This window comes from Pavona decussata, unplaced genomic scaffold (assembly GCF_977016875.1).
Source record: "Pavona decussata unplaced genomic scaffold, jaPavDecu1.1 SCAFFOLD_24, whole genome shotgun sequence".
Taxonomy (NCBI): Eukaryota; Metazoa; Cnidaria; class Anthozoa; order Scleractinia; family Agariciidae; genus Pavona; species Pavona decussata.
In genome coordinates, this window is record NW_028145447.1 from 940584 (window position 1) to 967593 (window position 27010).

General features: G+C 37.8%; 1 protein-coding gene across 4 annotated transcripts; it reads left to right on the forward strand.

Moving 5' to 3' along the window:
• Nucleotides 1-1177: 1177 nt before the first annotated feature.
• On the forward strand, nt 1178-27010 carry LOC146485897 (ETS domain-containing transcription factor ets-5-like). Of its 4 annotated transcripts, none has more exons than XM_085102880.1 (5): nt 5528-5643; nt 5757-5828; nt 13649-13779; nt 25175-25431; nt 26213-27010. In XM_085102880.1, the coding sequence occupies exons 3-5, from the start codon at nt 13761-13763 to the stop codon at nt 26525-26527; spliced, it is 591 nt and encodes a 196-aa protein (XP_084959006.1). In that variant the 5' UTR covers nt 5528-5643; nt 5757-5828; nt 13649-13760; the 3' UTR covers nt 26528-27010. The 4 variants fall into 4 exon arrangements, with proteins under 4 accessions (XP_084959012.1, XP_084959006.1, XP_084959008.1 ...); XM_085102882.1 differs by having other exon boundaries at nt 5535-5643; nt 5790-5828; XM_085102886.1 differs by lacking the exons at nt 5528-5643; nt 5757-5828 and adding an exon at nt 1178-1300.

Consider the following 27010-nt stretch of genomic DNA (forward strand, 5'->3'; position numbering starts at 1 on the left):
GTTGCAAAAAAAAAAAAGTCGTTCTTAGCCGACTCAGTCAAGTTGGGATTCCACGTCAGAATACCGCCAGTTTACTCCAAAGGTTTTATAGTAAAATTATAACCTTGTGAACCTCTTAATTTAAAATAAACAATATCGTTAAATTCCAAGTGCAATGACGCGAAACAGTGACTGATGCAATCATGAAACAACTAGTTATTTTCGTTAGAAACTAAAAATCAACTGAAAAAAATATTTTGTTTTACTTTAGAAAAGTGATTATCTGAATATATTTCGTTTCTCTTAAGTGTGAGCACTAATGAGTTGCTACTGAATGCCTCAGCTTTAAATTATTGTGATCATTCGGTTTGTTAGCTTAATTACAGTCAAAACATGACTCATCAACTTCTAAGTCTGAATGAAATCATAAAGTGTGACAATTGAGAGAAAATTAAAAGTACTTACATCAGTAATAGCTCTTTGGTTGGTTTAGCTGGTTGTAACTTTATTTTAGTGGATGAAATCCTAAAGTGTGACCATTCAAATGAAGGCTACTGAGCAGTACTTTCCTATGGTGCTGTTTATTATGCGGTACACTGAATGTGGTTAACTTTGGAGTCTGTGGGTGAAATTCTAAAGTGTGACCATTCAAATGAAAGCTACTGAGGAGTACGTTCCTGTGGTGCCGTTTATTATGCTGTACAAGCTGGTTTTAACTTTTGAGTCTGTGGATGAAATCCTTAAGTATGACCATTCAAATGAAAGCTACTGAGCAGTAGTTTCCTTTGCTGCTGTTTATTATGCTGTACAAGCTGGTTCTAACTTTTGAGTCCGCTGACGAAATACTCAACTGTGACCATTCAAATGAAAGCTACTGAGCAATACTTTCCAGTGAACCATTCTTCTAATCATGCCAATTGGGATTTCCTGTCGAGAAGTACTTCTAATTGTGATTTCCCTGAAGCGTGACCTGAAGTGACAAGTTTTTTTTTAAAGTTTTTCACCAAGGTATTCCTTAGCTACGTGACTGACAAGACACCTCGACACGGAAATTAAATAACAGCATCACGAACCAGAGTAATTCTGAGGTGTTCCTCGTCATACAGGCTCCAACAAGGACATTTTGTAGGATCTAACCTAATCATCCTTTTTTTGCCGAATAAATTCCTAGAATGAGGAGAATAAATCGCTCACTTCCGGACTGTTTTATTCCAGTCCAGCTGATCACGTGACCTCCACTGAATCAGGAAGTAAAGCAATCATTCGTGAATACAGATACTTTCAGTTCTTTATGAAACGAGCGGAGCTGAGCATTGGCACGGTAAGTGAAGAATCCCCAATTATAGACATACCAGAATTTCTAGCCATGTAAAATCCCTGGGGCTCGCTGATATTTAGGAATAGGTTGCCGGGAGATTGTTTGAGTTGTCACGAAATATATTCAATATAGTACATTCAGCATTCTAAATCATTTCCTGGAGCTTGAAGTCAGTTGGCTTAAAAGTGAAACAGATTTCGCCGCCTTCAGTTTAATAGTTTCGAGTCTTGAGCAGTTGAGTTGTAGTCGACAGAATCATCAGCTGAAATACAGCGGTAAGATATTCGTCAAGTTTATGGCGCGGCTTTAGCAAGTCTTGTCCGTAGTTTTGGGTTAGATGGTTATTACAGTTTAATACGCGTGCAACAGTGACCTACATGAAGTCAGTTCTTGATGTACTCTCCTCCCTGCTGTTATAGCTAAATTAATCGCATTTTCTTAAAGTGAAAGCCCGATGTTAGGGTAATTGTTACAGCAACAGTATATAGTAATTATGTGTTTGAACATGTTTTGTGACTTCTAAATATAACGCAACGTTTGCAAAACAAAGAATATCAGAGACCAGTCGCAGAGTACAGCAGACAGCAGACGCATTCCTGAAGGCGAAACAAAACGAAAGATACGCACGTCTCATTTTGTTACCATGCATTACAAACATTAATAGAAAATGGCATTCCTAAATTACTACTTTATAATTACTTATTTGAATTTTCCGCATTAATATTATAACACTGTATGCTTTATTTTCCTCCACGTACCTCCGAGGTAATGTTAAAAGTGTACAACTCTTATTGTAACTTTCGCAATGAGCCTTTGTACTGCACTTGGAGAACTGTCGCTATGATTAAGTTGCGTAAGTGAAACTGTTTTGTGTAATGTCGCCTGATGAAGCGCTGATACACAAAGGGTTGCCAAAGGTAACCATGCGTGATTGCTTCAGGGCATTGACCTAAGAGGTGACTGCAAAATCCATGCAATTACTATGGCTTTGATAACACTACTAAACATAAAGTATAAACTAGAACTCGGCCAATATTAGCACTATGTCGCACTTATACCGTGGCTGTTTGGCCCAATACTGGAATAACAAATCAGTCTGTTTTAACATAAGAGATCTAAAGCCCTGTATGAGGTATCTAATAGGACAACAAGACCATGTTCTTGGAATGGACAACTTTATCCGGCGAGTAGGAGACACAAAAAGTTTCCCTCAAATTAAGACTTCTTTCACTGGATAGAGTTAACCTACTAGCTATCAACATGAACGTGCAAATTCTCCTCACTGCTCTGCATACTTCGTATGGAAATAGTTGGGAGAACTTATTGAAACATCAAGACAACTTATCCTTGATGATGTTTTTCCTCATTCTCATGACATACGTGTTTGATCAAGTAGTGATGTTGTAAGGAGAAAGTAGATAGTGATCAAGGTCGGGACTCAAAGGCAAAAAGTCAACCATTCTTGAATCAAAGAGGTATGCTACATTCTAGATTCACTGGGATTTAGTCCATCAATAAAGTCAACCTTTCTTGAATCCTAGAGACATAATATGTTATGGTTCACTGGGATTTAGTCTGTCAATAAAGTCAACTATTCATAAATCATCAGGAAATACAATGTTACATCTTCAATGATTCATTCACTGATTGAATATCCATGCTAAAATATATCCATCTTCATAGTCTGGATGAACACGAATTTCTTCATTTGCTAAAGTTAACCCCCTCCTTCTTCATGTACATTTATCTACTGGACAAAATCAACCATTCTTCAACAATTAAGAGTTAAATTCGTTTGGGAAAAATTGTGATATTTACTCATGTTGTAAGACTTTACCTCCTGGCTCAAAATATCTCTGATTACTATATTTTCAAATACTAAGCTTTAAATGAACATTCCAGGAGTTTTGGGTTTATAATTATCAAAACAGGTCGCCGCAAAAGTCCATATCATCACCCGTGTTCGTGCCAGTATCAGACTCTTATCACTTGCTTGCTTTGTAGTGTATCAGTATTGTAAGAGGAAATTATAGTTTGGTCACAAGCTCTTGAGATTTCAATTAAATGTCAAGGAAGTTTGCTACACCGGCCTGTATAATATAGGTGCCGCATAAACAATATTTTACCAGAAGAGCCAAACCACAACTCTTATAATCCACCAGGAGATAAATTGATGTTAAATTACTGGCACCTCCTGGTGGTTCAAACATGTCACTTTTCTTCGAGTCCGTTCATTGTACAAAACGCTTTTCATAGATTTAAAATAAAATGAAATAAAATAAAGCGAAATGCTGGTCATTTTCCCTTGATTTGGACAACTTCTCAAATGAATAAGGATACTCTACTATGATCTACAGCTGTAGTTGCCAAAATTCTCATTCTTTCAATTTACTTTTATTCCACAAATAGTTCGTGAGTTATGGTCATTCCCAGACAAATCAATAAGACTTCAGTACGCTTGAAAATTGTAGAAAGATTCGATATTGAACGGATAAATAATCTTGAATTACATAAAGAGAACATAAAAGCTATAAAAAACACATAAACATCTTTCTCTACGTGTGTGCCTGGGACTGCGGTTACGACGCGTGCCAGCTGATGAACTCGAGAAAGCGACAAACAGGGAAGGAAATTAAACAAAAACAAGCTTCAACATTACTGACATCCACGTCTGAGATAATGGTGACAGAGGCCCCCAACCGTATCTTGTCAGTGAATTTATTCAGTGCAACTTTACGGCGAGAATTAGAGAGATATTATTAGACAGTGCGGGTTTATATCCGGGAGGAAGCCGGGACATATCCGGTGTTGCTGAGACCTGAGGGGGTTTAGAATGACCGATATTTAATTAGTTTCAGCAAGTAATGAGATCTATTCAGGTATAATCGATCATGACAGTGGTTGTGTTCGATCGGAATACTAAAAGACAAATTTTGATCCGTTTGAAGGTAACATGCATTCCCGCGTCGGTAGCTTCCAAGTTTTCAAAAACGAATTGGCCGCTCTTGTGTCAGTGAAAATCGCTAAAGACACAGCGGACCAGAAAGCTGCATTTTCGCCCAGTTTCATTTTTATCGCCAAGGTTTCTGAGCGTAGAGTCTCCTCGGTTCCTTTTTGAAATCTCACGACTTTTGTTCTCTGAAAATATTTTGGTAACCCGGTTGCCAAGGAGAATTTTAAACTCAACTTGAGTAATTTGGGACATATACCGGAAATGAACTTTGTCTTGCGCACGCGGTTCGTTTGTCTATCAAGATGACGGCCTGCTATGGAAACAGTGGGTACTATGGCAACGAGCGAGACTAGACAAGTTATGCTATACACTCGAAACTAAATTCACTTTACCATTTTTGGGTAAAGTTGCGACTATAACTGCTAAAGTAATAAAATGAAGTATTTTAAGAATACACCGTTCTCCATGACTCGTGTTCATGAGTGTTGAGCACCTTTTGAGCACCTGTGGTACTCGTTGTGCTGTACAATGTCGCCTGCGAATGAAGTCTTGAAGTGTGATCATTAATGTGACAGTTTGCTGAGCAGTACTTTCCTGTGGTGCTGTTTTTATGTTGTAAAAGGTGGTTCTTACTTCTGAAATCTGTAAATAAAATCCTAAAGTGGACCATTCAAATGAAAGCTACTGAGCAGTACTTTCCTGTGGTGCTGTTTATTATGTTGTACAAGGTGGTTCTTACTTCTGAAGTCTGTGAATGAAATCCTAAAGTGTGACCATTTAATCAAAAGCGCTCAAGCAGTACTTTCCAATGGTGCTGTTTATTTTTCTATACAAGGTGGTCGGTGACTAGAGGTGACCCTTCAAATGAGCGCTTGTGCAGTACATTCCTGTCAGGACTGTTTATTATGTTATTGAAGTTCATAGCTTTAGCTTTTAAGTCTGTCAATGAAATCCTGAAGTGATCGGCTTTCAAAGAATACTTCCCTGTGGCACCGTTTATTGTGCTATTCAAAACGATTCTACATTGGTTCTCATAGTTGTCAATAACATCTCAAAGTATGGCATTCGAACAAAAAATATATTAAACAGCACTTTCCAATGATACTGCATATTTTTGTCTTCAATATTCTGACAAATAAAATTATTTTTAGTTTTAGCAGTAAAGTGCGTGCATTTCACTTGTGTAAGCTCTGAAATGAGGTCACTCAAACCGAAATCGAAACTACCAAGAGCAAACGAGGAAGTAACTATCATGGTTTGGCACTTAAGGTAACCATGCCATGGAAGCAAACAGATAACATTTGCCTCTCCATGCGTTCAAATTTACTCGAATACAGCGCACTCTACTAGGAAGTTACAAAACGTCAAGGCTAGGTCGTTGACCAATTTCTCGGTAAGCTATGGCACATTGTTAATTTACTTCCTCTTTGGAAAGTTGATTCCGCAGTCCACTTGCAAGGTGTTGATTATTTCCTTACTTTATCCACGTTCATTTGTTTTAACTAGTTCACAAAGCATAAACATTGTTCGTGTCAACAGTTGAACTCAAGCCTTTACTTACGAGGAAAGCAAGAAGTGGTAAGCCTTAATTCCTGACTAATTTTCGCTTCCCTTTCATTTCAACTTCTGCGAGTTTCCTCCCAAATGGTGGTTTTCACTTTTGACTCTGTGTGAAATGGATAAATTATTTTCATGGTTCACTGTTTGCTTTTCAACATCTTACAAAATGCATTTTTAAAATTGTTTCTTAATCTCGACTAGGTCGCTGGACATTTAGTGGTGAAAAGAATAATTAGTTGTTTTGCAGGAAGGCGTTGCTTTGTTTTGAAGTTTTTGATTTCAATCAATCGACATCTATGTTCCAAGGTTTATTCAACACAAACAGCTCACTACTAATAACTTTCAAGTAAAGCTCTTCCCAGGAACCAGTGAACAAGCTTTTCCGGAGAATCTCTAGAAGTCTTCAGTAATTTGCTATAACTTGAACACATCCTGACTCACGTCTATAAGACTTCCTGTTCCGAGTTTAAACTCCTTCCCTCTGAGCATGAAACCTTGGTCATTATATAAGAAGACAAAGTTTGCTCCTTGAAATGAACGCTATTGAACATCACTTGCATGAGGTACTGTTTATTTTTTAAGTAGGAATCTATACAAATTAACTTATCAAATCGACAAGTTTACATTTGTCCATTGACGAGAAGTACTATACTTACTGGAGACGTGATTGTTTCGCTTTGAAATGGTAAGATGTTATTATTTTCACGGATGTCCAATAATTTTGTAATACTACTACATCCTCATTAATTTACTAAACTCGTATATAAAAGGTGAATACGCGATCTAAACAACAGCTAGTTGGTGTTTTACTAGATAGATTTTTTAACCTGTTGATTCGGTTTGATAAAGGTACACTCTGCTGTTCTCACAATACGAGTTTGTCCTTATCCACTGAACATACTAGTCGACCAACTTCAGTTCTACAACCAACTGATCCAATTATCAGTTGTTAATCACCTACAAAAACATCAGCTAACTATATCTACAGCGTTGCTTCGGAGTTGTTTTGGTTCACACACAATCGCGTAGTGACTCAATCCAATTTTCTTTAGTAAATCTCAAGAGTTTTAGAAAATACCTGTATAGATAGAATATGAAATTATTTAGAGAAATCGTACTGAGTCACAAAGAGTTTGCTCTCTTTAAACAGGACCGGTAAACAGCCAAAATCTAGCGTACCTCTAAGGTACATCTTAGACAACACTGAAACGATCATAAGTAGCATTTAATTGTATTCCTGAATAGAATATTTATTCGCTAGACTCAATTCAGTTTGGAGTGATTTGTTCATAACAACAATTGTATCTCAACTATCAACGATAGAGGTAAAATTTACCATATTCAGACTGCATGCTTTCAAGTATGGGCCACTAGAAAATCAAGTAATTTATCTTAAAGTCGATTATCGCTCAGTGTCTTCTTGGCTTCAGTTTCCAGTGATTTCAAGGTCGCAAATTTACAAGTTATCAAGTCCAGCTAAAGTTCTTAGAGAAGTGGCAAGTATAATTTTGTCTCAGAACTGATTTCTTAAACCAACAACGTTATATCTTTTCATAAAACAGTCGAGTTCCCCATCGTTGCATGGATGGACAAACCCATATGACAGCAAATTTATAACTTTCTACTACGTGTTCAAATTATATCATACCGGAGTCAGTCTTCCATCGGAATTGCCGAAGCTTAACATCGTCACGTAGAAACGATTCTTGTAAACAACTTAAATTCATCACGTTTCTTAGTTTTGGTTGTTGTCTCAGCACAAAGGGAACTGTGGTTTATGTTGAACATCTTTTTTGTCGAACTGCTGATAGCGTACAGCAAAGTTCTTTCTTTCCGAAACACCAAATGAACCATGAAGGAACCTTACTGCTTCATTACATATTAGAGACTTCTGTATAATAAGTTAAGGACTTTTGTAAGTGTTAAAATAGAAAGAAAATCGCTGAATATTGATGAAAACGATTCAAAAAGGAGTCGGCGAGGTTTTATTTCAGATTCGCCGAGGAAGTTAGTATTTAGTAGACTGCAAGAATTCGATGTTACATGAACGTTCTTGATTAATCCGATTTCGCGGTGTTAATGATCTCCACGGATGAAGAAAAGTGGGGGTAAAGATGTCGAACAATGGTAGTTTTAGCAGCACTTTTAAATATACTCTTAGAATCAGCCAGTTCATGTAATATGCATGGCTCCGTCTTCTCAGTCTGTTAATTCATGAAATGTCAAACTTGTTAGCTCTGCAGTGTGATTTAAATGGAAGCATCAGATAAAGAAGGACGCCTTTCTTTAAGTTCTTTGCAAACGAAAAGGTTGGTACTTTAAGAAGTTTTGATGTTGTACTTTAATAGTCAAGATCTCTGTTGCCGACGTTGTTTTCCTTATAAAGATCCCAACACGATTCGCCAACGGATTTAAATTTTTAATTCCTTAGCCTTTCTCCCGATAACATGTTCTGAACTGTGTGCGCAATTTTAGAGCCGGGCATTTGTTCTTTACCAGGATAAATCATAAAAGTGCGGTTTAAAAGCGACTTTGAAGGTTAATACCTCATGCAGAAACAGCCTTGTTAACTCGGTTTCAAATCGACTTTGCAAATCCATGTTAAATTTGACGATACGAATGTTACTATACAGGTGGAAACAACGCCCATATTTGTGGACCTGAACGACTCAGTATTGTACATTATAGAGAGTGTTATACGTTCGTAAGCGTTCTCACCATGCTTATTCTTGCTACAACTCCTCAATCCATCTGTGGCTTATTGCTATTCAAAAGCGTAACTCTGATGACTTGAATACAATTGGCGTCTTTCCTGATCAGAAAAAGGCGGCTTCCTGTGTGCCATTCTGCTCTGCGAAAAATAATGAACACCTTTTGTACTTGTATAACATCGAAGTCTCATCTTTATCCAACACAAACCGCTACCAAAGTACTTATCTCCACAAAAATGAATGCGCCCCTTGTCACTGCCTAAAAGTAGTTCATTATACCTGATTGACGGAAATGTCGCGCATGCCTTGTGTTGCCTTGAGAACGGCAAAATTAATTAAAGGTGATTGATTTTTATTCCCTGGAGTTTGCATGTGATTTAAAAGCATATTTTTAAGTAACCTGAGTATATTGGTTAGTTTTCAAGATGGCTGATAAGGTTGCTTTCAAGATCAGAACCTTAGCAATGCGATCCTCACAAACCTCGCTGCCCTTGTTTAACTAGCCTCGCAGAATTCTCGCCAGCAAAATATTAACGTCCTATTTCAAATTTTAAAGCCAATACATTTTGTCTATAACCCTGTTCAGATAGGTAGTGTCTTTTGAAACCCTACAGTTAAACATGGTGGTGGCGCCTCATCGAATACACTAGCTACGGACGTCGTCCTGTAGGGCCTCCACAGACAGGCAAACTGTTATCGATAAATTTTTAGTTGCCGATAAAATGATATCGATGACAAAACATCTCGTGTGTCAATCAAGTTATCAACTTCAACTGGAGACTGAAAATGAAGTCGTCGACTACAAAGTAGTTTTCCTTTTCAAAAGGAAAACTACTTTGCTGCAGTTTTGTTATCTACGAGAACTCACTTTCTCCCATCTGTGAGCAAGTCATCGATTACCAAAGTCTATTTTCGCAGCTACGTAGACGATTTTTAAGGTCAGCCGCCATTTTCTGCACGATGTTCACATGCGCATTAAAAGCACGTTTCCAGGCTTCCTCAAAACATACAGGATATCGACAACTAAACTTTTCGTGTGTGGAAACGCATTTCCGAACACTAATAGTTGTCGATTCAATTAAGTTGTCGATTAAAAATTGTCGAGAACAATTTACCTCGTCTTTGGATCTCTTTCAAGGGTTTGTCTAGAGAACCTTCACTAAACCTCCACCCTCATCGAGACTTGACTTTACCTTCAGTTTCTTCTCACCGAGACGCGGGGAATTGGGCAGGACTTGACTTCATCTTTGCAGTAAACCTGGAAAGACAGAGCATGCGTTGCACGTTACGAGTAAAGAAAACCATATCATTCGATCTCTTACCAAAAGGGCTACAGTATGCAATGTGTGAAAAAGGAATAAAAATTTGTACTAAAAATACAAAAACTAAAGCGATTTGACGTTTCGTTTTAATAGCTAACATAATTATCAAGAAAGAATTTATAAATGAAATAGATAAATTAATAAACAAAAATAAATAAATAAGCTTTCCGCTAACAGGAATGCCGCTTGTTATACTAATTTTATTCATTTTGAACTCTATCACTGACCTTCACAACTTCAATTGACTTAAATCCTTGATAATGATGTTAGTATTACATCGAATTGCTTCAGTGTTTGTATGTTTAGAACAAAGTTTTCCCCAAATTAAAAATAATAAGCCGAATGTTTCAACTGTGTGCCTTTTTTTGGTAAATTTTAACGGTACCCTTTCTCAGTTGTTTACAGATACACCTTTAAAATCCCCTAACAATGGCACACGTCGGGAGGTTCAGGATCTGGGCGGTCCGATGAGTAGAGTTTTTCATAGAATTCTTGTGCTCGGTCAACAATTCAGTCCCTGTCTATTGTCAACGAGCCGTCCTCCTCTAAAAAACTCCTGTAAATTGAAGTTTTCCGCCGCTGAGTTTTTTCTTTGCCATTTTGAAGCCTTTTCCTTGCTTAATTACTTCTTGAATTGTCACCGTTCTGTGCTTTCTGAGATCTTGACTTTGTTTCTTTTCCATGGTTTTGTTCAATCCTGCTGCTTCGACCTTTTCATGAGCTGACATTGGTGGTTGGAGATTCTTTCGCTTCTCCATCAGATCTAAAGTTTCTTTGGAGAACTTATTGGCTCTTTTATAAGGAGTTACAAACTCCTTGGCTGTGGCTACCAGAGGTTTGACGATGTTGTTGTTGAGATCTTTGATGGTGGTTTCATTGGTATTTTCGTCCTCCTCTTCTTCAAGAGCGGCATATCTGTTATGGAGTTTGATTCTGAATTCTTCGACATAAAATGGTGGCACCCGTAAGGGCTCTGGCTTGTCAGTGGTGGAACAGACGGCGCCTTTCTCTTTTAATGTCGATTTTAACTCTGCATCTTACCATCCTATGATCACTGCCAATTTTGATCTGGTTCATGACCTCAACGTTTTTAACGATCTGGTGTTTATCATGCACACTCTCCAAACCTTTCAGTCATATTTGAAGGGTATTAGTAACTTTTGTTTTCCACACATAATGAACAATCTGAATGAAATACAGTTTCTTGAACTCTGGTTACGAGCGGGTGGAAGGTGGTAATGGTATAATTAAAAAACTAATTAATAATTCATAAGCCCATTGACCTATCAAATGGTCAATAAAAACATCACGTGTAGTGGTTTTAAAACCCGATAAAACCTCCTCCTTATCAGTATGCGGTGTTTAAAGTTTTTCGCGTATGCTAATTTCCAACGTTCACAAAAGCATCATTGTTATGAACTCTTTTGAAACTTGCTTTTCCAGGAATGTTTTTGAAGCCGTTCAAAAACTCACAGCACGTGTTTTATCGGGTCTAAAACCACTCGGCTGTGCCTCGTGGTTTTAAATCCCGATAAAACACTGCTGCTCGTGTACAAGTGTGTAGCTGACAAAACTGAATTCAAAGAAAACAAAGATAATATCTTTCCACTTCCGCCTTCGGTTTCACCTTTATCTTCATAGCACAAAAAATGTAAAATGTCTACACAGTTTACTGTTTCGCTTGCAGAGGCAAACCCGCAATATTTTTAATCGGCCACTTCCGAGCAGTTTTGAACCTCATTATGAAAGGGAGGCTAAGTGCAAAGCTTTTCATATAAAAATAGTTTGTTCGCATATGAATGAAAAATGATTTTCAAATTAAAAAAAGGAACGAAGCCTCGCTTTCATAATAAGGTTCAAAGCAACTCGGAAATGGCCTATTTGCTTTTTGTCTGGGGCTGTGCGCTGTTTTCAATATTTTTCGAAATGAAATTTGAGCTTTCTGCAGATGTTGTTCTTGGACCAGCTTTGGGTATGAAAGAGCTAGTGATGGATCGATAGGGATTTCATATTGACTAGAAAACCTCTTTCAAACCAGAAACGGGACAACTTCCAATATAGTTCTTTCATTTTCGAGAACGCACTGTTTTAGTCCTGACTCATACCCGCCCAAAATACTTTTGCTGACACCCCCATACTTTGCAAACATTTTTTATACATCCTGGCTTCCTCTTTTTCCGGCTCGTAACGAGAAATCGACCCAAGCGTCCGCACGAGGTCTCGTATGATGCGTTAAACTGAGTTTCGAACGCAGAGAGGTCAGGTAAGCGTTTTAACACTCCCCGCCGTTTCTGAGTATACCTATTTTTGTATCGAAAACTTGCGACATCTTTTGTCGATTTGTGATTTGAGGAATTCATTGATTCAGTCGCTTCAGCAAATGGTGGGAATTTGTCAACAGCAAGTGTGGATGTCGAATTTATTACCAAGAAATATATACACTAAAGAATCTAAGAACAGACCAACTGAATGGTAACCCTGTGACTCCAAAGCTCTAAAGCGTTGTTGTCCTTTGCATAGTCATTTTTCTATGGAATATTCTTCCACCCATCTTGAAGCTGACCGGCAATTTTACCACACGGAATTGTAATTTAATGATGTCGGAGTTGAACGTAAATAACTGCAATTCCGTAAATCTCTTTAAATGTATTTTTTATTGTTAAATTTTGCCCTCTTTATCTTTCTAATTCTACCATGGAATTATGAAATTGGTATTGCTGGACCAGAGTTAATTTTTTTTATATCCATCGTGTTTACAGTCAATCTACATCACGCGTGACCAGTATTTCTTCAATTGAACAGAGTTTTGAAATTTACATGTCAGTTTTGATCTTTGCCAGCGAGATTTCAGAGTTCCCGGAGAAATTTCCCTAGTTTATTGACGGTATAAAGCTACGAATTTTTCTTTAAATTGGGGCATTAAGTATTTCAAAAATAGCAATTGTTTCTCAAGTATTTTGATTTTTCTTTCAGTTAATACGTCTTTTTCGGAAAGATTTCCTTAGAAACCTTGAAGAGTCAATTCATGTCTCATTTCATTCTCGGAAATACCGGTCATGTATGTCCGGTGTATGACGTACACTAACTGTAAAAGTGGTTCCTGTTCTTGTTAATTTTCCAGCAGTTTATCTCAGAGAAGGAAGCCTCGTATTTTATTTTGATTCATAGTTTCAACTGTTTTGGTGTCACTGATGGGGTGAACTTTACATTTTTATTTTGTGAATGACGTAACGGGTAGGAATATTACAGTACCTGAACTCAACGGAAATCTACAAAACGGGAAATACGAAAGTGCCACTTGCTTGCATAACACAAATATAGGGTAATAATGTGTTCCACATTTAGCCAATGATGATTTATTGTCGCTCAATAATATCTTTAATCTGTCTGGCGATAAAATCTTTTTTTTTTCTTGAGGTTTTATACTTTTCTAAGTTTTTGCACGGGTATCATGGAATTACACAAAAATTTTACCTCGAAAATTTTACTCTCGAGTCAAATTCTTAATCCCACGAAAACTACTGAATACGTTACGGTATATGAGCAAGTTATTTCGACCAAGTTATTAAGTCTTACTCTAAACCGTGATAACCTTTTATTATTAATTTTGATTCTTTAAACTGAGAAACGGGAACCGTGCAGCCGAAGTTATTTTTGATAGCGGAAAGTTCTAGTTATCCGGGGAGGGTCTAATCCGCTTTCCTTTCGGGAGAAGAGATAGAAAAAATACGACTTATCTGGATAAGGGTTTAACGGTTGTTTTTTTAGTGAAATGTAGCTTTGTTCTGCTTCTTTTTTTTTCTAGACAGCAGTTTCTGTGTTACTGTAGCGAGATCCTGTCAGCACAAGTATAAGCAAATTTGGTGATATCATCAGTTGGAGCTGAGTTTAGGTGTTGAGATTCGACTTCCTACTCTATGATGGCTGAAACCGAAGGTAAGATTCTTAATGTTGAAGTAGTCAAAACGTTCTTGCCTTGTTAGAAAGATTACCAAACCATGGAACGTTTAAGTAATATATTAAGAACGAGTGGCCGTTTTGCATACGGTTACAGACTCAAGCCAATTGTCAGAGTTAGCGAATTCCTGCTCTTAATCTATTACAACACGGACATGAATTCTGTACCCTACTTATAACATGAAAGCATCTCTGACCGTCGAATATTGTGGCGAGAAAATCAAGGGAGACGTTTATTTAACTGCGGGTGAAACCTGTATCCAATTTACAGATATTGGCTAAATTTCATTTCTTTTGTATTGCTTTTTATGAATAGGCCTTATCACGGTTTTGACGAGTAGGCAAACAGGCTTGAAATTACAGTGTTTGTGTGGAAATCCGATGTCAAATAATTTTCATAAAACATCGCTTCTGAAAAATTCGTGAATTGGAAACTTTTGGCATTAGGAAAAGGATTTTAAGAAAAAAAATTGACGGGATGTAACTGTGCCAGAAAGCGCCCAGTCGTGTTTTAAACTTTCCATATGTTTCCCTGTATTTTTTTCCCGCGAACTATTTTTTGTAGCAGCTCACGGCTGGTTCTCTTTACAGACAAATGTGTGGAAAGTTCAAAACACGACTGGACGCTTTCTGGCACAGCTTCATCCCTCCAATTTTTTTCTCTAAAATCCTTTTCCTAGTGCTAAAAATTTCCAATTCATGAATTCTTCAGAAGCGATGTTTTATGAAAATAATTTGACATCTGATTTCCATACAAACACAGTTATTTCAAGCCTGTTTGCCTACTCGTCAAAATGGCGTCGAAAACCGTGATAAGGCCTATTGTTAGTGAAACAAGGGCCGGAAAAGCTACCTCTCCCAGAGAACGCAGGAAGTGCTTTAGTTCGAAAGCAAATGATTCAGTCCTGCTTAGGCCGCACGAGAAACTATGCGACCTCATTTTGTTTTCGAAGCAATGCTTGTTTGTTGGAAAGTCGTAATGTTCATCATATCATGCAGGTGAGACAAAGAAGTAAAGATGAACGCCCAAAACACCGTTGCGTCAGGGGCATATATATTTTTAGCAATCGCTCTTAGCAGTAGCATTAGCGACCGCTCTTCTTTCGGAGTTAAACAAAGAAGTTTCAAGTTGTACTTTCATGCAATGCAACAGTCATCGGCTCCAAAATAAAACCTGTCGGTTGTCCATTAGCCTGTGGTTAAGATCCGGAAACAAAACAAGTGAGATAAGACCGTATGTTTTTGCAGCTTAGGCATTTAACCATTTTTTTAAAACCTGTTCCCGGCCGTCGTGGTATCTAGAAAAATTCAAATTGCAATGAATCAACGCTTTATCTTCTTCAATGTGTATTATGAAATAGCTGATTCTCGCGAGAAAAAAGAATGGTCATGGAAACGAGGTTGATAATCTTCCAAAAGGCCACGAGAAGGTCTGGGTACGAGATTAAGTCCGAGTTAGATAGTAATACTTTTGCTTACGTCTTTCTTGTAAGCCACTTCTGTTTGCGGGCGCTGTGCGGTTGTTATAATATTTCTTAAGGCCGTAAAAAGATCTGGGTGCGAGAATAAGTTGGCTGGAGTTAGACGGTACAACGCTTGCCTTACGATTGTCTTCAGCGACTTCTGTTTTCGGGTGCTGCGCGGGTTTTGCAAAAAACCGTTTCCAACTCTCGTCATTCAACGTCGTCGGCGCCTACGATTGTCATACGTACGATGCGACAATTTGAAGGGTCAATTCACACGAAACAAATCGTGAAATAAGCTTGTTGTCAGCATGTATTATATAGCCAAGCCGTTCCATCTAAAACGGCCCTAACAGTACAAGAGTATAGAAATGACATGAGCAAGCTGTATTCTGAAACGAAAATCAACAACTTGGATTCCATTCTCCGGGTAATTAAATAGTTTAAACTTGACCATGACAATTTCTGCCTTTCAACAAGTAGGATGTGATTTTCCGGGTGAGGACTTGCTCCTATCAGGAGTCGAACCCTAGACCTTCCGATTACTAGTTCGGCTGCTTTATCAGTTAGCTACACGAGACTTGTGGGAGCTAAGGCCATAAAACTAGGTTCATGTGACAAACATCCTGCATACTGCTAGGATTGGAATGTCAGGTGTGGCAAATGTGCAATGGAATAAATGTGATAGTATATTTTAAGCCTGTTGGATGAATGAGAATGATCTATTACTCAGTGTGTGACACAGTTTTGGTGATATGATTTTGAGACGAGTAAAAAAGCTGCTCTAGCGTCTTTTGGTTGCAATTTTATTCTTTACAAATTTCATTAAGCTATTAGAATTCACGCCTAAGACTTGGGTTCCCTTCATGGGAGAAACATCCTGCATCCTGCTTGGATTTGAACGTCAGTCAGTGCTTTATTCGGAAACGAATGAACTAGCGTCATATTACGAATGATATAATCTGGTTGGCTAATTCTTACCATCTATTTTTAGCCCAGCGCTAATTTTTGCCGAAAACTGATTTATCGTTTGTTCTTCATTGGAGAAGTCATTTATATTTTCCTCCCGGTGCTCTACTAAGAATTTTACGCTTTGATAAAAAAAAAAAAAAAACCAGCAAAATCTCAGTGCCCCTTTAAAAGCAAATAAATCGTAAATAAAACGTTCTAGTTTTCGACCTCCGGCGTCAAATCACATTTACGCCACCTTAATTAGCTTTGTCTCCATGCATCTACTTCGAGAGACAACAATAAATCATCAGCTTTCAATGTGTTCAATCTGTACAAACTCTGTGGAAAAAATTCACTGAAAGCAGCTTTAAATTAATTAAATTAAGGAAGAATACTCCAACTTCTACTCACAGATGGAGGACTAATACGGTTGTGAAATAAAATGTTTGGGCAAAAACTGGCTGACAAAGGAAATTGTCTCTTTCTGTTTTTTTTTTACAGTACGGGTAATTAAGAAGATTCGAGAGAGTATAAAGTTTAGTAAGCGTACCCACATGTCTGATCTATATCCCGTTATTAGTCTAAAAATAACTTCAAACGGGATTCCCATTGAATATGATGCACGAAGGTAACAGTCTGTATCTTCATCGTCTCTTCATAATAAGAATTCGGCTCAGGCACACACACACATACACAAAATGACGGTGACATTTTTGCAAGCCTAGAAAAACTTTCGAAGAGATCAGTCAAAGCATAGTGAATTAAAGGCAATAGTTATGAAACCTGACAAACTTCTTTGTTATATGTCATGTTTTGTTTCCCTTTTTGGCCTTGACCCTGCACAAACAACCATAGAATTTGGAATGTGTTGGAGCAATTGACCAATCGAAACGTTTTTGTTAAAGGGGAAGTATCACGAAAATTTGATGTAATTTCAAAACCCAAAATGTTTGTCTGGCAACAGAAACAAAAAAATAGTTGTCTACGTTTGTTATAAATTATAACCCCAGTGCAAGAAAACTGTCGATTAGTGCCTCTGGCCAGGGACAGATTAGGTCGCAATGGATTGAAACTTGAAAAATATTAGGCTAATGTTTTTCAAGTTCTCGTATTTTTGTTTCCAAAAATGTGCTAGAACAAATCACGAGTCGTTCCTGTCAAGAATTTAGTCGACTTTTCTCCTCTCACTGTTCTAGAATTATTTTGTAGTAAAGTAAAGGTCTTATTTCACCATTTTGAACAAAAAAGGGCAATTAAACCCCATGATACTTCCCCTTTAAGATATTCAACTGGGGTGTGAACGTTAAAAAAAAAAAAGGATTGTGCAGGGTCGCAGTCCTTCCAACATAAATTGCAGCACCATTGTTTTCATGGCAAGGCTTCCTAACCAGTCCCTCAATGAACTATGGTCACAGCAAGTGCCAGTTTATACCGTTGATATATATTTTTTTAAAGTTTGATCAAGCTCTTTGATGCTGTAACTAGCTACTTTCACGCACTTTCTACTAAAAAAATTGACGGACTTGGCGAGAATGGAACACTCCATAGTTCCTCAGGCCATCGTACTTAACAAAGTTGTCAAAACGGGCCAATCGATATACTCAAAGGTCAAGCTCATGTTGATTGTACAAAATATGCCGATGTGATAAACTGCTTGTAACCAGATATTACCAGTTTTTTACTCAAAGTCAGAAGGGGAATTTCTTTTACAAGAATGATAACGACGAGCAAATTTATTAGGAATTGTTTAAGAATGGGCGTTTCCTTCGGCCAGATTACTGAACACACAGTTGTGTCATTCGAGTTTATGAAGACAACGGTAGAATGCTTAAAGGTTATGTTTTACACGATAGTTATGAGCGACGACGTTTAAGTCTAACGCCGGAAACATAGGACGCAGACAACGTTTGACGCAACGTGTTGCAAGCTTTTGAAGATATATCAAACGCTTGCAATGTGTTGCCGTAAATAAAATTGCTTCGAGAAAAATTGTCCGCACGTTGGCTTTTCCAGCCGGTTTCCTGGGAGTTGAGCATTTGGTTTACACGATCTTTTCATAGATTCTTTATTAGTTCAACGACTTCCTACGGGAAATCCATGAGGGGTAGACTCGGGTAGACCCCCATAAAGTCTAAGCTAGCTTAACGAGAAAAAAAAATTGGTAAATCCCGGCAACAGCAAGTAGCTCAGTTTAAAGCCCATTTAAGGACGGTGCCTACTATTGTTACTGCGCATACGTTCTGCGCATCTCGAGATACTCGGGTTTCCTATGGGTGGTGCCTACTAATACAGGGATAATTTTGCGCGGTTTAAAACTATACGGAGAAAGCAGTACTTAGCAAGTGCTTTTGGTATCTCAAAAGAAAATTGGGGGTAGCCATGCATTTTTCAGAGATAATTAAGCTTCAGTTTAGGAAAAAAATCCCATACATTCCTTTATATTTTGGCGCTTTTTAGAGATATTATGGCTTAATTATCTCTGAAAAATGCGTGGTTACCCCCAATTTTCTTTTTGGATTCCAAGAGGCCTTGCTAAGATCTGCTTTTCCCGCATAGTCATAAGCCGCACAAAAATACTTCGGTATTAGTAGGCACCGTCCTTAAACGTTTTCAACATTTGACCAACATTTGTTCAACAAAAAGTTAAACGGATGTTGGGCAAATGTTGGAAGCAAACGGCTGCAACGCCATTCAACATTTTCGAGAGCAAAGGAAAAGTTGAATCGACGTTGAATGAAAGTTTAAACCACATTAAATTTGATACAACACGCTTTCAACAAGTTTTCAACATTTTTTTTACACTTTCAACAATTTAATGTTGAACGACCTGTTCAAACGCCGCCCGACATTTGGTTCAACAAAGTGTTGGACACATGCATGTTGAAGCAAATGTTGACATTGTTTAGACGGCCCTTTATCCTCAAGAAAAGCAGTACTGAATATCAACGATCAAAACAACATGGCGGCAGGCACGAGGTCTGCCGTCACCTTTGAAATGGCTTCAAACGCGAACAAACGCTTCAGCTTGAAAAGTAAACTAACTAGCACTAAGTCAATTTTTCTTCATACTGCAAACGAATTTTAAACGGGAAAAAAATACAGACTTCGTTAGCGACGAAATTGTCAACAGGCTAACCTCTCCAGACTGATGTTCGTGGGCGCGAAAACTGATCAAATAACGCGTTCTGATTGGTCGAATTCCATTACGCACACCGCCTGCAAGTGTAATAAAACTGTCGATTAGTGTCTCTGGTCAAAGACAGTAGGATTGAAACTTGAAAAATGTTAAGGCCCGTTTAAACGGTTTCAACATTTGCTTCAACATGCGTTCAACACTTTGTTGAACCAAATGTCGGGGACGTTTGAACAGGTCGTTCAACACTGATGAAAGTGTTAAAATGTTAAGAGTGTGTTGAATCAAATTTAAATTGGTTAAAACTTCCATTCAACATTGACTCAGCATTCCCTTTCCTCTCTAAAAAGGTTGCATGGTGTTGAAGCCGTTTGAACACTCCGTTCATCATTTTCCCAACATCCGTTCAACTTTTGTCGAACAGATGTTGATCAAATGTTGAATCCGTTTAAATGAGCCTTAAGGCTAACGTTTTCTCGCACTTTTGTTTCCAAAATGCACTAGAAAAGATGACGAATTGTTGCTTTCAAGAATTGAGCTGATTCCTTTCCTCTCGTTGTTCTAGAATTATTTTGTAGCTTATTTCACCATTTTTAACGAAAGAGGTCAAAAACCCCATGACACTTCCCTTTAATTCAATTTTTAAAAATGTCACGATTAGCTCAAATTGTGCTAAATTTACCGACCGAAAACAAGCTATGACAAAAACAAGACTGAATGTCCCAGATGTAAAATTATCCTTTTCGCAGTTCCTTCTAATTGCGAATTAAAACTTTTCACTTCCTTCACTACGTAAAAGCAATAAATTTTACAACCTTGTTATCCTAATGCCCTATTTTGGAGGCTTTCAAAAGTCGAGAAAGTTTCGCGCAATTGGCACGTAAGTGAAACGCTAAAGTGCGATCATTGAAATTGCACCTATCAAGCAGTTCTTTCCTATCGGACTGTTTTTTTACCTTTTAAAAGGTGCTTCTTACAAATACTTATCATGGAAACGCACAGCTCTTTCCTCGGATTCGCTCTGGTCAATCCTCCCTCAGTCAGCCTCTGGATAAAGTCTTTAACTACGGCTGAGCTGGTCTTAAAAGGGCTTGTACCAGCAGTATTTTCCTATGACACCGAGAATTGATTCTGTTGGCAGGTTGATCAGTCCTGATAGAAGTTTCAGTCTGTAGAATACACGAGCCTAACTGATATTTTAATTTGATCACTGAAATGACAGTTATGAAAAAGTACTTCGCCCACATTTGTTTTTCACCAATTTTTATTAGCCGAGTTCAGAAAAACAGGTTTCTTATAGCCGGAAGAGAAGGAAGCAACAGTGGTTCAGAATAGGGCTGTTTTGTCTTGCTTGAAGACAAAACAGTAGCAATCTGGATTTCACACGTGTTACTTCAGGGCTTCACGAGTTTAGCTATTATATTTTCAAAAATTATTTTTTCCGATGAGTTTTGAGACTAACTTTGCCTCTGCCAAAATAGTAGAACTTTGACGATCTTACGTGTTACTTCAGACCTTCATGCGTTTAGCTGTTATATTTTCAAAAATTAAGTTTTCTGATGAGTTTTGAGAGGCGTAACTTCGCCTCTGCCAAAATAGTAGAACTTTGAGGTACGCACGTATTTCATGGGTTTATTTGAGACTGAATTTTTCTCAGCTGCGGCAGTAAGCGTGCCCGCTCTCCGCTGGTTTAACTGACATCTGACGCGTGGGTTAAATTAAATAATCAGGCTTTATTCTTTTGTTTAACTTCCTCAGAAAAAAAAAAGCCTCCGTCTCCCAGCTAACTTCCTAAATTTTCTTTCCGTTCTACGTCAATTAAAAGCAGTTTTTGGAAATAGCAGACAGAATTCATTAATTTCATTGCCGATAAAATAAAGTTGCGCGCATTTCAGATGCGTAGTTCACCCTCGCAGTTATATCCGCCTCACTCAAGTGCATTAGGCAAAAATCGCTAGCTCCAGTTTGTATACAGATCCGAAGACGACATGGCAGAGCTTGGGATGTTCAAAACTTTTTACTCAGGTGACGTAAAGTTTAAAGTATATCTTGATAAAGTAAAATTTTTAAAACCACAGGAAGCTATTGTTCATGAATAGCTTGATTTGAAAGGTCGCAGATAAGGATTTTACTAACCCATAGAGTCATAATATGAACTAACTTGTTTAACAAAAGAGACAGCACAAAAGGGAAGTACTAACCAAGGCTTTCATTTTAATGGCAACACTTTAGGATCTCATTCACAAATTCAAAAGTTAGAACCACCTTCTATAGCATAATAAACAGCACCATAGGAAAGTACTACTCTGTAGCTTTCATTTGAAAAGTCGCACTTTAGGATTTCATCCACAGACTAAAACGTTAGAACCACCTTGTACGGCATAATAAACAGCACTACAGAAAAGTACTGCTCCGTATTTCACTTGAATGGTCAAACTATAGGATTTCAACTACCAAGCTAGAATCACCATATACAGCGTAATAAACATTATATTTTTCATCTGCGAGAAAGACCGTAGATTGCAGAAACGTGCGAAAAATAAAATTAAAATTCTCTCGAAGTCTCACGAAACTCACCTTTTTTGGCGAGGTTATGGAAAGTTTTAGTCCTGACATATAAAGTATTCATTGAGAGAAAATGATACGTGCAATTAATTAATGTTAACTTCACAAACATTATGTCCCGTTTCTAAGGACCTGAAGGCTTAATTTTTAAATTAGGAAGTGGCAAAATAAAAATTACCATGCACCTGTACCAACACTCACTATAAATTCTAAAGTAATTTCAATGAAAAACACGGTTAGAAAATTTCTGTACTTAGTGGAAATTCTAAACATGGCGTCTTGGATTTTAACACAAGCATAGGATTACAAAATATGTCGAACGTGACCAGGAAAAAAAGGAAGACATAATGTAAGCGTCGTATCGCATAATTTTGAATAACGCTTTTAATTTAAGTACAGGTTAAAATTGTCGTAGGCGGTCGCAAATGCGTCATGAACGAAATGAAATACGTAGTTAATACCTTCTAGTGCACGACACTGACAAATGCCTTAAAAAGTTAAACATCGAAAAAATAAAAAAACAAAAAGCAATTTCGATGTATTAAAATTCTAGCTGGGCTACGAGGCTTAGGGGAATAAAATTAAACAAAAGAAATTAATTATTCATCTCCGAACCTCAATGTAATTTCTGTTAATGTTTTATTTTCCTAAGCCACGTACCCAAGTACGAATTTTTAATTTATGGAAATTGGTCTATGTAAAAGAGCATAATTGACAACCGCTGCTTGTGATCGTCCAGTTGGAATTATCACACTCGTGGTCTTCATTCAGTTAAGCAATGTCTTATTTAAAAAATAAAAATATTTTCCGACTTATGTCACGCTGCTGGAACGAGTTTTCCCAAGTCATGGTAAGAAGACTTTCAACTAATCAGAGTGCGCGTCCACGAATGGCAGAAAGCGCGAGACGTTGTGAGACGGGCAGCGCGGATTGAGTAGATTTTCGCGTGTGTGCCTTCAATGCCCTTAGTGGCTGGCTAAACAAGGAAACATTGCTGCAGACGCAAATGTTTCCAGTTTAGCCGCGCGTGACTCATGTGTTGTGGATACCAGAAGATGTTTTTGAACTAGGTCGAAAAACATTGCTATTTCACGCACGCAAAATTTTGCTTCCGAAACATCTGTTTCCCAGACTTGCCAGCGAGGAAACAGTTCTACCTGTACCCAGAACTCTTCCGACGGGTAATCTCAGTTTGTTTGCGACACATGTTTTCTAGTTTGAGCACGTGAACAGCAAAGCATTAACCCTTTAACCCCAAATTTCAAAGAACAAATTCTCCTATCTTGTCTCCACACTTTCGTTATAAAGGTACTGTGGAGAAGTTAATAATATATCAAGACAATTCACCTTGGGTGATCATATCCTTAATTCTTATAAGCATTGATATTACAAGGAGAAATTTGATGCTGATCACCGTTAGTTTGGCCATCCTGAGGCTCGAGGTTAACCTAGTTTAGCCAGGCCCTCTTTCCATTCTTGGCTAGTGCTAAACATTTTAAACGACAATGGTATACATTAGATAATAATGTTGGACGTGCAGGTGAACATTATCCGATATCACACCAACAGTGATCTCACGGTAATTCGTGTTAGTCTAACCTCATTCAACAATTAGTGCTGGAGAATATTGCAACATTGTTAAACCAACAATGTTGTACAACAGTGTTTAAACGGCTCACCGCGGGTTTATTCTCAATTCCCTCGCTTGCTATAGTCTTTTCATTGAAGGATATGCGCAATTTATGCGACGAACCAACGCTAAATATACGGACTGTCTCACAGTCTATGACCGGTTTTAATATTAGAATTAGAATTTTGTTTAGACTAAAGTTTCGAGTATGGAAGGAAGGAAGGCCCAAGTTTGTATTGAAAGAATGTCGTTTTGAAGAAAAACATCGCTTGCGGTTCCCATGAAGACAGCCGAAAAACAAACAAACAAACCGACAAACATAAATAGCCCACTTGAACGAGAAACAGTTGCACGTTTTGAGGTTATTCTCAGAAATGAACCGCTTGCGGTTCCATGACGACAGCCGAGAAACAAACCAACAAACATATAAATAACCCACTATAACGGGAAACAATTTTCCCGATTTGTGGTTATTCTGAGAAATGATTTTCAAAACACCTTTCTTAGCCTGCAAAAACATCATTGCTTTTGTCAATTTGAGTCAAAGCCCATCTTTGCTTGAATTGTATATGATAGAATTTTTTTTAATTGTATGATCAAATCTTCATGTTTGGTTCTCATATGAAAATCAATTTTTCCCGGCGTTTGAGGCGAAGAGAAGTGTCAAATTTCTCTTCCGGTTGGGTACAATACCGCGCAAGACGAGAGACTGGGGATAGTATGGCTGTGACGTCAATACAGAAACGCTGTTTATCTATTCCTCAGTTGTTTTCTGTGTACAGAGGAAGAAAACTGTGTGGACGAAAATACGAATGGGATTGTTAAATACTCAGAATGAAACAACTGCCCTACTATTCCCAGTCTCCCATCTTGTACGGTATTGTACCAAACCGGAAGTGAAATCTGACGCTTTAATACACCTCGAATGCGGGGAAGAAAAATTGAGGAGTTTTTTTTCGATTTTCATACAAGAACAACGTTAATTGTTTTGTTATACCTCCCAACTCAAAATAGAACAAATTATATACGGGTGTCAACTTACGACTTTATTGCAAAATTTTGAAAGCTTTCGTCCCAATTTTGCTCTTCGCAGAAGTCGCTCAACGGTTTCATGGCATTGTGGGTGGCCTTGTCAGTAGATTTCGAGTTTTTGTCATGAAGAAGCTGTTGAATTTCTTCTTCAGGTCTTTTTTGAAAGCGTTTAGCTGCCATGTCTGCAAACAAATTATTTTCTTAACGCTGGCTTGCACACAACAGGCCATTTCCGAGTTGCTGTGAACCTCACTATGAAAGCGAGGCTAAGTGCAGAACTTTTCATATGAAAATTAGTTTTGTTAGCATATGAATGAAAACTAATTTTCATAACAAAAACTTTGCACTTAGCCTCACTTTTATAATGAGGTTCAAAGCAACTCGAAAATGGTCTATTTTTTTCACGGTTTCAAGGTGCACGACCTGATCACGTGCGAGTCGAAAGTTCAAGTTGTTGTTTCCCTAGGGAGTTAATGAGTTTTGACCCATGGCACGTGACACGTTCTCCGCCAATCGAAAACGTAGTTGAGTTGGGGGGTAACAATAACATTTGTTCAAGCAAATAAAAAAAATTCTGTCATATACACTTTCATTTCACAGTTGTAGATTCCTACCCCAAGAAGCGTGGTACATCACGAAGTGCCTTCCATTTGTGGGAGTTTCTTCTTGAGCTTCTCGCAGACGAGCGTTACTCATCCTTGATCACGTGGACAAATAAGGACAAAAGGGAGTTCAAACTACGCAATCAAGAAGAAGTTGCAAAGTGTTGGGGCGAGCTGAAACAACGACCTGGAATGAACTATGACAAGTTGAGCCGCGCGCTGCGGTATTATTATCAAAAGAACATCATTCGAAAGGTTAGGGAACATAATAATAATGATGATGACGATGATGATGATGATGATGATGCTGCTGCTGATGATAATATAAATTTGTAACGCGCGAATTTTCGAAAACATGTTCATTGAAGCAGAAGTTAAAATTCCAAACTTAGAAAAAGAAATCTTGTAAACTACTAATTAATGAAAAGCTTGCTTAAATAAAAAATTAATTTAAAGTCTTAAAGGTACTCACAGAGGACGAACTTCCGTCTCCAACGACACCGTATTCCGGAGTCTCGGAGCAGCAGACGGTCAGGTTTCTTTGATCATATCAATTATACCTGGATGGCGCAAAAGAGTTCCATGGCGGTCACGACGAAAATTGTAGCACCCAGGAAACACAATAGAAATAAGTTAACAGAGATATGACAGAGCCCTTCCACTGAGATTCTTAAACGTTGAAAGCAAAATGTTGAAAATGGTGATGCGTTGTTTCAACGGTGGCCAGTATAAAGGTCGCGTAAAAGAGGGGAGAAGTGGAATATCGCCCGACATATACTTAAATCAGGGGACATTCCGCAAGATTGAGCAGGATAATTGTTTTATTATTCAACAAATTTATAACAAAGCGAAGTTTTATTGCAGTAAAGCTGGAGACCATCTTTATTTTGCCATTTTTCTCTCCGAAACACGAAATTACGTATATCGCAGGATATCTGTCGAGTACGGACGACGGGCAGTGTTGGGCAGTGTTGCAGCGTGTTGAGTAATAATTGTTATATCGTTATTTTAATTTGTTATGCTTTTTTTGTCCAAGGTGAGCGGTCAGAGACTAGTTTACAAATTCGTAGACTTGCCGTACAACTACAAACCCATTCGAAAACTCTACGACAGTGGTATCCTGGAGAAAGACCGTGTACTTAAAGGAAAGGTCACCCAAACTGTAGATTGCACAAGAGAAGCATTCCAAGTGATTTCCCGTCAAGACTACAAAACCACCAAAGCTCACGTGTTTCCTGTTAGAAATGGATGCTGTTGTGGCGGCAGTCGAGGAATAAGTCACATTTCAGTGCCTGTTATCATGAAGTGTGGTCAGCCATCTGCACTCCCTGCCCATCAGGCTTTGGCATAAGGATTTATCTTTTCAGTTTTTTAAGTTGTATATTTTTTGAGCTTGATTTTTTCAGCGGCATAATTGCTTTCATTTCAAGATGAGAAACAAATGAACATAAAACAAAGAAAAAAAAAACTGACAGAGAAATTGTAGTAATTTACAATACTTGCTGATAATTGCCACATTCCACTTTCACGGTTGGAGTCAAACTTAACAAACCTTAAACTTCTTACTTTTCAGACAATTTCTGAACAGAAAACGACATCATTAAGATAAAAATAGGTACTTAAATATTTTATTTAATTGTCAACATTTTATGTGTAATAACTTTTAGCTTGTGGGAGCTTTTCGTCAAGGACTAATTGTCTTGTATATTGAATCATACTTTACATCGCGTGGAGAATAAATTCTTCCGCTTTGCAAGCATTTTCATTCTTTATACACTTGTAATAATTTGCCTATTTACTGAATAAAACATACAAAAAATGACAAAAATAACCA

Excerpts from the sequence above, each read along its gene's own strand:
- LOC146485897 (XM_085102879.1), top strand. The coding sequence starts at position 21,336 with ATGGCAGAGCTTGGGATGTTCAAAACTTTTTACTCAG. Across the intron at positions 21,373-25,174 it reads GTTCAAAACTTTTTACTCAG|TTGTAGATTCCTACCCCAAG; the intron begins GTGACGTAAAGT and ends TTCATTTCACAG. Across the intron at positions 25,432-26,212 it reads AAAAGAACATCATTCGAAAG|GTGAGCGGTCAGAGACTAGT; the intron begins GTTAGGGAACAT and ends TTTTTGTCCAAG.